General features: G+C 42.7%; 1 protein-coding gene and 1 long non-coding RNA gene across 4 annotated transcripts in view; one reads left to right on the top strand and one right to left on the bottom strand.

Moving 5' to 3' along the window:
• Wdr37 (WD repeat domain 37) overlaps positions 1-13,799 on the top strand; it is a 54,774-nt gene that overhangs the window by 30,284 nt on the left and 10,691 nt on the right. The window contains 2 exon segments of the mRNA XM_051151454.1: positions 1,077-1,317; positions 2,667-2,808. Coding sequence (XP_051007411.1) covers positions 1,077-1,317; positions 2,667-2,808 — 383 coding nt within the window.
• Positions 9,577-10,232, bottom strand: LOC127194043 (uncharacterized). Of its 3 annotated transcripts, none has more exons than XR_007831195.1 (4): positions 10,136-10,232; positions 9,924-9,979; positions 9,772-9,819; positions 9,583-9,719 (listed from the first exon to the last, which is right to left on the bottom strand). It is a non-coding gene; the product is annotated as an uncharacterized LOC127194043 (long non-coding RNA). The 3 variants fall into 3 exon arrangements; XR_007831194.1 differs by having other exon boundaries at positions 9,924-10,005; positions 10,136-10,230; XR_007831196.1 differs by lacking the exon at positions 9,772-9,819 and having other exon boundaries at positions 9,577-9,715; positions 9,924-10,005; positions 10,136-10,230.

Genomic DNA, 13,799 nt, shown 5'->3' with positions numbered 1-13,799 from the left:
CCATTCCCTTTCTTTTTTTCTTCAAAGCACCCACGACCACCTCCCTGCTTGTGTATATTCCACGCATCCCATACCATGTGAATACAAATGACACACTTCCTTGTGTATTGTTAGCATATACTCAGACTAATATGTACACACATGTGACATTCATTCTTACACTAGTCCACATGTGTGTGTTTTGTGAGTGTGTGTAGCCTCTCTCTTTCTCTGAGGACAGGAACTTCGCCAGTTGTGTTTACGCCAACATCTGTATCATTTAGAGTAAGCACCGTCTTCTCCTGTATAAACAGCACAGCAGTTTATCAGTATTTATTGAGTGAATAAACATTTTCTTTAAGAGCTAGAGTATAAAGAGCCAGACGTGGTGGCGCTCGCCTGTAGTCCCAACACTTGGGAGATAGAGGCAGGCAGATCTCTGGGAGTTTAAGACCAGCCTGGTCTGCAAAGTGAGTCCAGGACAGTTAACGCTACAAAGAGCAAACCCTGTCTTGAAAAACAAACAAACAAACAAACAAACAAACAGACAAACAAACAAAAAGAGCTAGAGTATAGACTGGCTGTTACATTTTTATGTTAACTGGCTTTTAACAAAAGATTTAGTTGGTACAGAAAAGTCAAATGATCTTTCATTGTTAGGACAATGGAATTCTAAGTTATTATAATTTAGAAGTTTACATATTTTAAACAGGCTCCTAAGAATCAAAATGCTTTTTGTATTGTGCTGTATTACTGACTTTTAATGTATTTTTAAGATTTTATATTATATTTCTAATAAGTGGTAAAAATGAAAATGTTGAAAATTGCTTTATTTGCTGTTTTATTGATTAGTGAAACTGAATTTTAGGTCTTTTGATGCCATAGTGGTTTTAATATTTTTCAGATTGTTTGGCCTTCCTTTTATAGCTAAGCCTTAACATTGAGGAAGCATTCCTTAAACACTGGCGACATATCAGATACTGTGCTTGCATTGGCCCTAATGGTGATAAATCTAGAAAGATAAATGGTGTAGCACTGTCAGAAAAAAAAACCTGAAGATTCCCACAATGTGTTTCTTCTCTGATTTTTACCTTTAGCAACAAATTTCTGGCGAAGATGAAATAGAGTGCTCTGATAAAGACGAGCCTGACGTTGATGGAGATGTGTCCAGTGACTGTCCTACTGTCCGAGTCCCGCTGACATCTCTCAAAAGCCATCAGGGCGTGGTTATTGCTGCTGACTGGCTAGTTGGTGGGAAGCAAGTGGTGACAGCCTCATGGGACAGAACTGCCAACCTGTATGATGTGGAGACATCTGAACTTGTTCATTCTCTGACAGGTATCTTGCTGTGAGCACCTGAAATTCTCCCTAGTTGGACTGTTTTTATGTCTGAGCTTACAAATGACTTTCAGGCCAGGACTCTGTTTAGTGCCCCTGGCTCTTTCCTTGTCATTTTTGAAGATCCTTTCTTCTTAATAGATCTCTTCATAGCTAAATGTACTTTATCTTCAGGGGATTTACTGAAGCATGTAATGTTTCAAAATTCAAAGTATGATTGCTCTATTGGTATTTACTCTCTTTGACAATCCTCTTACCACTTTTTTTTTTTTTTTTTTAAACAAACTTAAGGGTCTGGAGAGATGGCTCAGAGGTTAAGAGCACTGATTGTTCTTCCAGAGGTCCCAAGTTCAATTCCCAGCAACCACATGGTGGCTCACAACCATCCATAATGAGATCTAGTGCCCTCTTCTGCCATGCAGGCAGAGCACTGTATACAAAATAAAATAAATAAAAAAACCAAACCAAACCAAAACAAAAAACCAAAAACAAACTTAAATAATAGGAGTCCATTACCTTGATGGTTTCCTTCTCAGGCTTTCTGTGTCTATGGCGGCTGCTCCTCATCTGTGAGGGGCTGTTTGGCTGAAGTGAAGGTGTGGCTTGGGCAGAGCCTCTGGGACTTTCAGTCTTCTTCCATGCTCACTGGGTGCTAGAAAAACCTATCCAGTTTCTTGTAGCCATGTGTCTGGGGCCATACTTTCTTACTATGGTTAGTTAGGGTCAGCTCTATCCTGAGCATCCAGGAGTCCCACTCAAAGTCCCTTCCCATGTGGCAGGATGCAGGCTTCCAGGCTGGCAGGAGCATGCCTCTGCCGCCCAGATTCTCTAGCTCCTGGGAGGACCTTGGTCTTTTGAATGGTTCTAGCTCTTTAGACCAGGCCACTGAGGACAGCCTTTCTTTTGATTAACACAAAGCTGACTGATTTAGAGATGTTAGTTACATATGTGGAATTCTCTCTGGTCTATTGTAAAGCCCATTTATAGAATGTTATATTTAGAAGTTCTGCCCAAATATAAGACAGGATGTGGTTCTAAGGGCCCATAAAATTATACCATTACTTTTTGTTGTAGTCAGCCTGTTAATTTGTCTGACCTTCTAACTGTTAAGACCAGAAACTGAATTATGATATATCTAGTTCCCCACTCTTTTATAGCTGTTCTTCAGGCATCTGAGGGTACAGCCTTCCACACCACTAAGTAATTCTTTAAGGTTTACTTTTCTATCAGCTAATAGAGGTGCCTGTAAAAATGATGGATGTTTTTGACTCTTGTGTTTTAAAAAAAGCTTCATTCTAATTGTGTGTCTGCAGGTGGCTGACTTGTATTTTTGTTGTATTTGGTTGTAGGGCATGACCAGGAGTTAACACATTGTTGCACTCACCCCACCCAGCGGCTCGTGGTGACTTCCTCCCGTGACACAACTTTCCGCCTCTGGGATTTCAGGGACCCTTCCATCCACTCTGTGAATGTTTTCCAAGGACACACGGAGTGAGTTGCAGTTATTTAGAGATCTTAATTATCTATGAAAAAATTTGTAGGTTGCCATTGAAACTTAAGCCTAAGCTTACTTTCTACTGATTAAAACTCAGCTTTTTCATAACGATAGCTCTTTCTCTAAACATTTTGGTATGTGTTTCAAAGGTGTAGAAGACTAAAGAAGGCTCTGATGGTCTCTCAAGAGGTTGAATGGGATGGAATGTGGAGGGGCTGGGAACAGGTGGCTTAGTAAAGGAAGAATCAGGAAGCACGCTAGGCATGGCTGCAGGGAGCATAATCCTATATCCATCACGGGGACCAATTTAAGCTGTTCACAGCCACTCACAAAGGATTGTAATAAGTCTTCTTAAAATTAATTGATTAGCAAATTAGATTAATTTAGACTAGCAAACAAAGCCTTGGGTTTAGTAGTGGCCTTGCCATATTTATGTGTCCTATGCTTTGTTCTCAAATGGTCCCTTTCCCTGTCTGGCTCCCTTCCTTCTTCCAGCTAGCTTTCCTATGCTCTCCTCCTCACTCCTTGATGACCTCTTCCTAGCTCCTCTATGGCTCCTTTCTCATTTAGTGACTTCCAACACAGACAGATACATACTGTGTTGTATCTTTTAAAGTTTGTGTTATTACATGTGTTTGCAGGGCATGTACTGAGAGTATATGTCTGTGTATACACACGCATGCACACGCAGTTCATTAGCCTAGTATGTGTCCCCCTCTGCTTGAATTTCTGTCCAGCAAGTTAAGCATGAGGCTACCTTACCAGAGTTCTTCCACAGTGTGCTTTTGGTCTTTTCAATAAACAAGGAGATTGTCTACCTAGTTCCTCATGACACAGGTTAAGGTCGGGTCTGCCAGGTCTCTCCCTGGAAAGTTATGTTTTCCAGTTTGGGGTTACTAAAGTGACACGTAACTATCTTATTTCCCAGCAGCCTTTCATCACGTGAGTCTAACGTCATTGATGATCCCTGCCAACTTAGTACAGGGATGTTGCAGAAGGAGCAGGTTTCTGGTTCTGCCATTCTTTTTGGCCCCCAGAGCTGGCCCTTAGCCTCTGAGAATAAACACATTTCTGGCTATGTCTGTCATTTTGATAGGCATTGTCCTTTACTCTCATTTTAGTTTTGGTTATTGGTGCCACTAGGCCACTGAAGCTTCCACTTTTCCTCTGGTCTCTAGACATTGCTGTCCTTTTCCTACAGCAGGATGATGCCGGAGGCTAGCAAATAGCATTGCCATCTCACTCAGTTGGTTCTGGTGACCTGGACTAGAGCAAGCAAAATCTATGGGAGATTTCAGCTGGGCCAAGAAGAGAGTTTTGTTTTCAGAGAGCAAGACAGCTGTACTCGTGATAGGGCAGAGCAGATGCAGTCGCAGGGAGACAGCCAGCCTGTCTTACCAGGACAGAGTGGAAGCCGAGGGGAGCTGGTGAAGGCTGGAGCAGTGTATCCAGATAAATGCACACATGGCCAGGGTTTTACAAGTCCTTGGTGTGCCTGGACAGATGTTGTAAGAATTCACAGGTTGGATTTGAGGCTGCCAGATGTTGGCAGATATCATCTTTAGTCTAGAGAAAGTAAGCCATGAAAAGCCTAGAGGCCGCCTGTCTTCGGTAGGGTTCAGTTCTAATGGAGTGATATAAAGGTGTCTCTCCTGGTGTCTTCAGCTTGTCTCGTGGCGGTAAAGACTGAATATTCACACTCTGGTTATTTGAAACATTATGTGGTTATTTATGTTTCATGCTTTGAGAGGAGACTATATTTGCATTTCTGGTAGATGCTGGAGGTGCATATTAGAGCTTTTAAGGTCATGCTGTTACATGAAAGAAGTTGTTTTAGCAATATGAGGTGTATGGCTGGGTGTGACCTACCCCACACGATCCCCTTAGAGGCAGGGTCTTACTGTGTAGCTATGGTTGTCCTGGAACTCACCATGTAGACCATGTTAGCTTTGAACTCACAGAGATCCCCCTGCACCTGCCTCTATCTCTCAAGTTCTAAGTTCTATGTCTGGCCTAAGGAGACACCTCTCTAACCCCCTGCCTTTTTAAAAAAAAAACTTTTTATATCTGCCCTCTGCTCTTGCAACCTCTCCCCCAAAAGAAAATAAAAAACAAAAACAAAAACAAAAAATCTTGTCATGGAAATTGCAGTTTGTCACACAGGACACCGTTTTGTCCACACATCTTTCCTACGTGCAGATGTCCATTGCAGTGAATCACGGGTCTGGTTAGAGGCCTCTGGGTTTTCCTACACTATCACTACTGGATCCTCGCCGGGACTCCTTTCAGATACGCTGCTGTTCCCCTGTGTCTGGAGACCTCCAGCTTTGGATCTGTAGGACCAGCCATTTCCTGTGCTCCAGCAGCTCATAGATCCTGTAGGCTTGGGAACGGGCCAGCTCAAAGCCCTGGGTGGTAGCAGGGTTGGTCAGCGCTCCAGCTCTCCTGCACCCATACCACCAGGCTGTGCTCTGCAGCGCTGCTCCTGGCCAGCTCTTCCAGTGCTGCAGTTGGCCAGGAGCAGGGCCATCTCTCCCGAGACCCTTTTTAATAATTACTTAAATAATTTTTTTTAAACAGGGCTTCTCTGTGTAGCCTTGGCTGTCCTGGACTTGCTTTGTAGCTTGAATTCACAGAGATCTGCCTGCCTCTTCCTCCCCGAATGCTCACTATTCTGTCTGTTTTTCTTTTTCTTTTTTTTTTTTTTCCTTCTCAGAGCTGAAGACTGAACCCAGGGCTTTGTGCTTATTAGGCAAGCGCTCTACCATTGAGCTAAATTCCAACCCCCTGGCCTTATTTTTAATATAGACTAAGGAATATTTCAAAGGTTGGTTGACAACCTCTGCTTCCCTTCCCTTCCCTCTTGAGACAGGGTATCTACATAGTTTTGGCTGTCCTGAAACTTACTTTGTACACTAGACTGAACTCGAACTCAAAAATCTGCTGAGTGCTTCTGTTATTTAAAATAGGGACCAAATGTTACACTAAATTCAGAAGAGGTCTCTCCCCTACCCAGCTTTTCTGAGATGTAAGGTAGTTGTTAGGTTGGCTTTAATCATAGGATAAGTAAAAGTGTTAATGAGAGTATAATGCTTTTTTTTAAAAAAAAATACTAATTTCCTTGCTCTATCAAAAAGGATAAAATTAAAATTTTAAAGGCCTTTCTAGATTGGCAGGAATTGCCTGGATTCTTCTGCTTCTGAATTTTGTGTAGTTGGCTCACAGTGCTGCTCTCTAGAGGAGCAGGTTTGATTCTAACACCACGCAGCAGCTCACATTAGGCTGTTGTTACTGTAGCTCCAGGCACCAGGCACACAAGTGACGGGCAGACACATGTGCAGGAAAAATGCCCACATAAAATTAAAAGGAAAAGAATTATTTTTTTTAAAGTGGCTGAGTTTAAAAAGTACCCTCTGTGCCTTTCTCCTGTAGGGTTAGGACTTGGTCAGCAGATGGAGCTGTAGATACCTTTACTGAACACAAATTATTTGTAGTAATGACCAGCAGTAAGCTTTTAGACACACTTGGCAGTTAGAAAAACAGGAAATGAGACGTTTCACAAGCTTTTATCTGAGGAATCTTCATAGTGATTGTTGCCTCTTACCTTTGTCATGGTTTCTGGGAGTTTGAGCCTATACAACCAAATAGCAGATAGCAAATGTATACAGATGTGTGTCAGTGATTCAGAAAGGGCACGCTTTACTAAAAGCAAACTTGCTTTAGCTCCTCATCAAGAGCAGAAGAATGGCCAGTGTCTGCAGTTTGCTGTTCTGAGTGTGACTTAAGAAAACCATCCCTGACTCCTGCTTTGTCACCCTGCGAGTGCAGAGTTCTGCAGGCTCTTCTCCAGTGTACTACAAGCCTCCTGGATGTTCTGGTTTGGAAGCCTGCGTGCCTCACACTTAGCATCCTCTGAAGAGTGCATGGCAAGGAGCTTTCTGAAGCTTGGGGAGACTACAGTGCTATCTTCTAGTCTAGCAAAGATGATTTTCTGGAGTCTTTTCATTAAGTTCTTTTCCTGAACGCTTACAAGCGAAAGTCAGACTCTCAGATCTTTTTAAATTTTATTTTTTATTTTTATTTTTTAGACTCTCAGATCTTATGTTTGCTGTTCTTATTGGTGTAGCTCTAAAAAATTGAATATGAGAAGGCTGTTTAGTGAATCTTTGCTTAGAGAAAGACAATATTTCATAGTGATATGTTATACAACTATTGAAAATTATATTTTAAGGTATGTATTTATGGGAATTCAGCATAAGTTTTTTAGTTAAAGAATGAATGAATTTAATGTGAATAGTTGACAAATGTCCGCTTATTCTGAATTTTTGTATATTGAGTTTTCTTAAGGCAAGGTGTAGTTATATAAGCACCAAAATTATTGGCTCAGTTTTGTGATCCAATTTCTCAAGGAGTTGAGAGAGATTTCCCCCCTTTTCATTTTCTCTTTCTGTTATTCCTGTACTTTTCCATGGGTTTGGTGCCTTTTTGCAAAACTAGGGTTTGAGATATAATGCTTCACTGTAAGATAAAAACTGTAGCCAAGTGGTCCGTTGAAATTTGTACTGTCATTATGTTTGCCGGATGCAGACAGAGCTCCTTGATGTCAGCTGTGCCCAAGGCTTTTACTTTTATCACATATTTTTAGAAAGGACTAATAAGCCTTTTTCTTTTTTGATGTGTTGCATTGATTTTCACCCTGTATTATGACATCGCATTATAATAGGAAATCTGCCATAGTAGCAGTTATTGCCTGTAATGATGCATCTGCTATTGGATCAGTCCTTAGTAGCTCTGTATATACCAGTTTGTCTGAAGAATACTTTTAGGTGCTCTATAAGTATTGTTTTATTAGTAGCAGGAATGCAAAACTGTGGGCCTTGCTCTTGGAAAAATAGTTACTTTGAAAATTTTGACATAGGAATTCCAGCTGGTGGCTGAAATGATTGTTTTCCATGATTTTTTATCTTAATTATCAGGAGCTGACACTAAAATTCAGAGCATTTCTTCTGAATTGGCCAACTCTTTTGTATAATAATATGGTTTTTACCTGGTAGTGTAATTTAGTAGTCTAACTACAGACTTCCCAAGCCAGTGCTTCTGCTCTTTATCTGGCACCCTCCTCTTGAGCTGGGCTCTACACAGATGTTGAAGTGTGTGGATTGTAGATGATGCATGTGTGTGTACGGGGCTCTTACTATTACTGCCCAAGGCCCCCAGCTCCTCTCCCCTCAGCTCCTCTCCCCCAGCTCCTCTGCCCCCAGCTCCTCTCCCCCCAGCTCCTCTCCCCCCAGCTCCTCTCTCCCCAGTTCCTCTCCCCCCAGCCCTTCTCACCCCAGCTCCTCTCTCCCCAGCTCCTCTCCCCTCAGCTCCGTTCTTCCTGGTCCCATTGTCCTGTCTAAGCACTTGGCATTTTCCTTTCCTCTCCGCTGTCCCGCCTTCCTCAGGCTCTGAGCCTCCCCCTCTTTGTTTCAATTACTATGAAAAGGAACTGACAGTTGAGGCAGTCACTGGTCATTAAACTTCCTCCATGGGTGGCCAATGACTCTAGTTTATACCCGACTGACAGTATTTATTTACAAGTGTGAGTAAACTCTGGCATTGAAAACAGTCTGAAATTAGCTCAGCATGGATGAATATTTGAGAATGGAAGGTTTTTTGTTTCTTTTTGCTTCCTTTATACATAATTGTAACTTTACTCTCAATGTGAGCTTTGCTGGTTTCTCCTAAGGAAACTGAAATGCATCTAACAAAACAAAAGTTATCTTAAAATTGTAATGATTATTTTGAAGTTACGACATTTTCATATGCCTTTATTGCCAGGGTTCTGGCAGGCGGGAGAGAGTTACTACTAAATATGTAATTCTAGCTAGACTCACCAAGGTAGAAGTGGCTTGGTATTATTAGTAACAGTTTTCTTTATGCTTTTAAAATAAATGTTTGGAAAATTACATTTTTACATAGATGGAAGTCAATTTTAATTAGAAATGCAGTTGTTCATTGTCAAAGTCTGCATATAGGAATCACTAGGGTATAGGCTAGTGAGAAGTGGTGGCTTTCTGCTGACAAGCTGTCTCATGGTGGAGATTTTAGAGGACTGTATTTGCTTTTTATTTTAATTATTAATTTATTTGTTTAAATTAATTTTGTTTTGTGTTTTTGAGACAAAGTTTCAAGGCCCCCCCTTTAATAACTACACTTCAATCGATAATAAATCTTTATTTTTAGCTCAGTCTAGCATGGAACTGTATGTACCACTGATGATAAGCTAGAACTTCTAATTCTCTGCCTTGATCTCCCAGGTGCTGGGGTTACAGGCGAGTGCCACTATAGCCAGGCTGTTCTTAGTTTTAAAATCTGCTTTACTACTGATGACCACTTTTATACTCGCCTTGTGAGGAGGAGGTAGTTTGGAGCCAGGGGGTAGTTTGGAGCCACAGATACCAGTGAGTAATACTTTCTAGGGTCTGTAGTGTAGCTCCAGACTTGTGCTCAGAAGCAGAAATGACAATTTGAGAAATAAAATGATCATAAGGTTACAGTGGCCAAGACCACACCTGGGTTTTCTTTAGGGACCGGCTCTTGCGAGGCTGCCCCACGTGGGGTCAGTGGCCCTGCACCTGTGCGCACACTGACAGCCGTGAGCAGACTCCGTGGGTTAAAAACAGGTAAACTAGGAGGAAGTGGTGATAAGGGTTAGGGAAGGAATTGGAGGTTAAAAACACATCCTATATATGTATGAAATTATCAAATAATAAAAATAAATGAATAAATCAAGGCTGAAAATAGCTAAGGACTAGCAAGCTAATGGTATGGTATGAACTCCTATTTTAGGTTTTCCTCTATTTTTAATCCCTCCTCCCCAGGGACTGGCCTTAACCTAGCTGAGGGCAGCCTTGACTTAACCTAGCTGAGGACAGCGTTGACTTAACCTAGCTGAGGGCAGTGTTGACTTGACCTACCTGAGGACAGCCTTGACTTGACCTAGCTGAGGGCAGCCTTGACTTGACCTAGCTGAGGGCAGTGTTGACTTGACCTAGCTGAGGACAGCCTTGACTTGACCTAGCTGAGGACAGCCTTGACTTAACCTAGCTGAGGGCAGTGTTGACTTGACCTAGCTGAGGACAGCCTTGACTTGACCTAGCTGAGGACAGCCTTGACTTGACCTAGCTGAGGACAGCCTTGACTTAACCTAGCTGAGGACAGCATTGACTTGACCTAGCTTAAGACAGCCTTGACTTAACCTAGCTGAGGACAGCGTTGACTTGACCTAGCTTAGGACAGCCTTGACTTAACCTAGCTGAGGGCAGTGTTGACTTGACCTACCTGAGGACAGCCTTGACTTGACCTAGCTGAGGACAGCCTTGACTTGACCTAGCTGAGGACAGCCTTGACTTGACCTAGCTGAGGACAGTCTTGACTTTGGTCCTGTTGTGTCTACGTGTTGAGCACTGGGATCCTAGGTGTGTTGCCACTGTGCCCAGCTTTATGTGTTGCTGAGGATGGAACACAGGGCTTTGTATATGCTATTCTTCCAACTGAACCACATTTTCCGTCCATTTTCTCGGTTTAATTTTTACCTTAACTAGATCAATCAAGCTCACAAGGAAACACGGTGGGCTGTTGGCAGAAGTAGCATCTACCTGCACTGGTTTGTGCTCAAGTGTGGATGGGTGTTTTGTTTTGTTTTTTAACATATTAACTATGAATAAATGACCAACGTATTATACACACTTGATGTATGAACAAGGGGTTGGGCACTGTCATGCACAGTTGTCTTAGAGTATGGAGAATACCATTCTTGAGGTGTTTTGGGCTAATGGGTAGGTCAGTGTGTCTGGGCCACCAACTGTAAGAGCCTCGCTTGGCCTTACTCTGTTATAGTTTGAGTAGGTAGTATGGTACTCTGTCAGTCTAAGTGATGCATTGCAAAGTTTTTTCTTATTCAGAATATAATTCTCAAAAGTAAGAGTTTACTCGTGTATCTTGTTCATTTTAAAGCCCTCATGCTGCAATCCTAGTACTTAGGAAACTGCAGCAGGAGGATGGTGAGTTTGAGGCCAGCCTTGGCTACATTGAATTCCTGTCTCCAATCAACCACAGAAATGGGCTGTTCAGAAACTAATAAAAACAAGTATCCAAATGAAGTGAGAGCTTCTTTAAGTTGCTGAGTCGATAGCTTTCTTGCGAGCCATTACTGGGGCGATGCAAAGAACAGCTATCAGGGTTTTAGACTGCCAGGAGACATGTCCAGGTAGAGGTGGGAGTTTTTGTTTGTTGAGACAAGGTTTCTTGTGTATCTCTGGCTGTCCTGGACCAGGCTGGCCTCAAACTCATAGAGATGCACCTGCCTCTCCGTCCTGAGTGCTGGGATTAAAGGCGTGCGCACCACACCCTTCTCAACTCTAGATAGAAACCGCTTTGTGCTGTGTAGAGTCCACAGAGTAGGAGGGAAAAGAACTGCCAAAAGCTCAGCTTCTGGGAGAAAAGACGGTTATGATAATGGTGGTAAAGCATGCTGTACTTCTGGCACAGCCAGTACTAACGGACAGCTTGTCCACACATAGCTCAGGTGATCTAATCACCTGATCAGACTTACAGCTGCTGCCACTTCATTTTCAGTCAGCTACTCCCTGGATTCTCAGCTGTGTTCTGACACTCAGGAGTAGATCAGAATAACATGGCGTTTAACTGCCATCTTGGGCAGCCAGCTCTTCCATCTCTGTGATTTCTTTAGCAATCCCTTAGGAACTAAAACTTTGAAAATGACTTTCCTCTTCTAAGTCATGTTTGGATAAAGCAAGGGAAATATGGACACCTTGAGGAGTCCTGTGTGTGCTATGACATTCCCACATTAAGTAGGCTGCTGCAGTTTGAGTTTTATATGTCTGCTTTGTCTTCCGTTTTGGTTTCTCTGAAGTCAGTTTCTTTGTGTTAATGTCTATGGTGGTTTGAATAGGAATGGTCCCCATAGGCTTAAGTATTTGAATGCTTAGTCATTAGGGAGTGGCACTGCTTGAGAAGGGTTAGGAGGTGTGGCCTTGGTAAAGTAGATGTGGAGGCAGTGTGTCACGGGAGGTGGGCTTGAGGTTTCAAAGGCCCAAGCCAGGTCCAGGGTCTCTTTCTTCCTGCTGCCTTTGGATCTGGATGTAGAACTCTTAGCTTCTTCTCCAGCACCAGCTCTGCTGGTGTGCTACCATGCTTCCTGCCATCCCCAAACCTCCCAACTGTAAGCCAGCCCCAGTGAAATGTTTTCCCTTATTAGAGTTCCCGTGATCATTGTGTCTCTTCATAGCAATGGAACAGTGACTAAGATAATGTTTAATGATACTTTTTTTCCAGTTCTCATTTATTGTTATGTACATTAGAGGCAATAAATGTGTGTGTGTATATGTACATATGTGTGTGTGTGTGTGTATCTAAGGGGAGGGTAAATGATGGTACTGAAGATCAGGTCCTGACCCTCATATAGTAGGCGAACATCCTGCTACTGAGCTATCTCCCTAGCCGCTCCTAACATTTTTTAGGTGGCATATCAATATATGTCAACTCTGAGTAATAGCTTAAGTCACATTCCTATAAAGCAAGGACTTGAATGTATGGGTGTTAGGAATTCCCTTCTGTGTTCTGAAAGACTATTATAAAATTGGCTAAGAGCATATATTTTTAAATTACGTGTGTTTAGGCCCCTGTACATGCAGGTAATTGTAAAGAATGGCTTATTTTCTTCACCGCCTTTGTCTTCTGGGAAGAAAAAAACTAGTTCATTATACAGATACGTCAAGAGCTTAGCTGAGTGCTGCTTAGTCTGAGATGAGTACTGTTGCTTAGTCTGAGAGCACAGAGAGGAGTACTGTTGCTTAGTCTGAGAGCACAAAGAGGAGTACTGTTGCTCAGTCTAGAGAGGACAGAGAGGAGTACTGTTGCTCAGTCTAGAGAGCACAGAGAGGAGTGCTGTTGCTCAGTCTAGAGAGCACAGAGAGGAGTGCTGTTGCTCAGTCTAGAGCGCACAGAGAGGAGTGCTGTTGCTCAGTCTAGAGCGCACAGAGAGGAGTGCTGTTGCTCAGTCTAGAGAGCACAGAGAAGAGTGCTGCTGTTTAGTCCAGAGAATACCAAGCGCAGTGCTGTTCTTCAGTTTAGCACTGTGGGTTACTGTTTCTACAGTGACTCTGCTTCCCTTTGTAGAATTATCAAGATGATACATTTTTCTTCTGCTTAGTTAATAACTCCAAAGGGTTGTCACTGTCTTCAGTGTTGTCTTCAGTGTTGAGGCCCTACGGTAAAACATTGAGTGTTTACATTAAGAGTGGTAAGCACACACAGTTTCAAAAAACTGGCTTAATTTGGTTCGTAATAAGAGTGTCAGTTGCCTATTTTAAAGGGAAGCTGGCATGTCTTGTAGGGTCTTAGTATTGTAGCTTTTCAAGTAACACTTGTTGTGGAGAGGGTTTTATAAAAAGGAAGATAGTGTATTTATGTCAGGATACATCTTTTTCAAGAAGGAGTTGATTTGAAACATGTTACACAACTGTGAAAATTCAGTAGGAAAAACATTTATCTTTGATGAACGGTGTAGGTATGAACTGCATTTTACAAGAATGGAGAGCCCTGGCAGTGAGGTGCAAGCCTGCCCCATGGCTGTCGGGTGCTAGCAGTAGCGCTGCACCTTGTCTTACACAGGTTGTCTGGTGGCAGTGACTCTGCCTGCTCCTTCTGGAGGGTCAGGCACGGGTTTTCAGGAGGCTGTTGATGAGGGTGTGGACAGGGATCTGAAGGTTTGCTTTTAGATGGAGGAGTGTGGGAGGATGCCACAGCGCTGAGCACAAGGGAGAGCAGAGGGAGGCATTGTGATAGCCATGTTCCTGCCAGGCAGAGGCAGATGATATTGATTACAGAATCTGGTAGTTGAATGGTCTCTGCAGCTTTTGGTCTTTCCTGGAAGTTGGGTGTGGACATCTCTTGAGATAAAAGGTGAAAGGAAGAGAGAGGT

The sequence above is a fragment of the Acomys russatus genome, chromosome 9, assembly GCF_903995435.1.
Source record: "Acomys russatus chromosome 9, mAcoRus1.1, whole genome shotgun sequence".
Taxonomy (NCBI): domain Eukaryota; kingdom Metazoa; phylum Chordata; class Mammalia; order Rodentia; family Muridae; genus Acomys; species Acomys russatus.
Note: the sequence above shows the minus strand (reverse complement) of the source record. Positions and strands in the feature narration are given on the sequence as shown.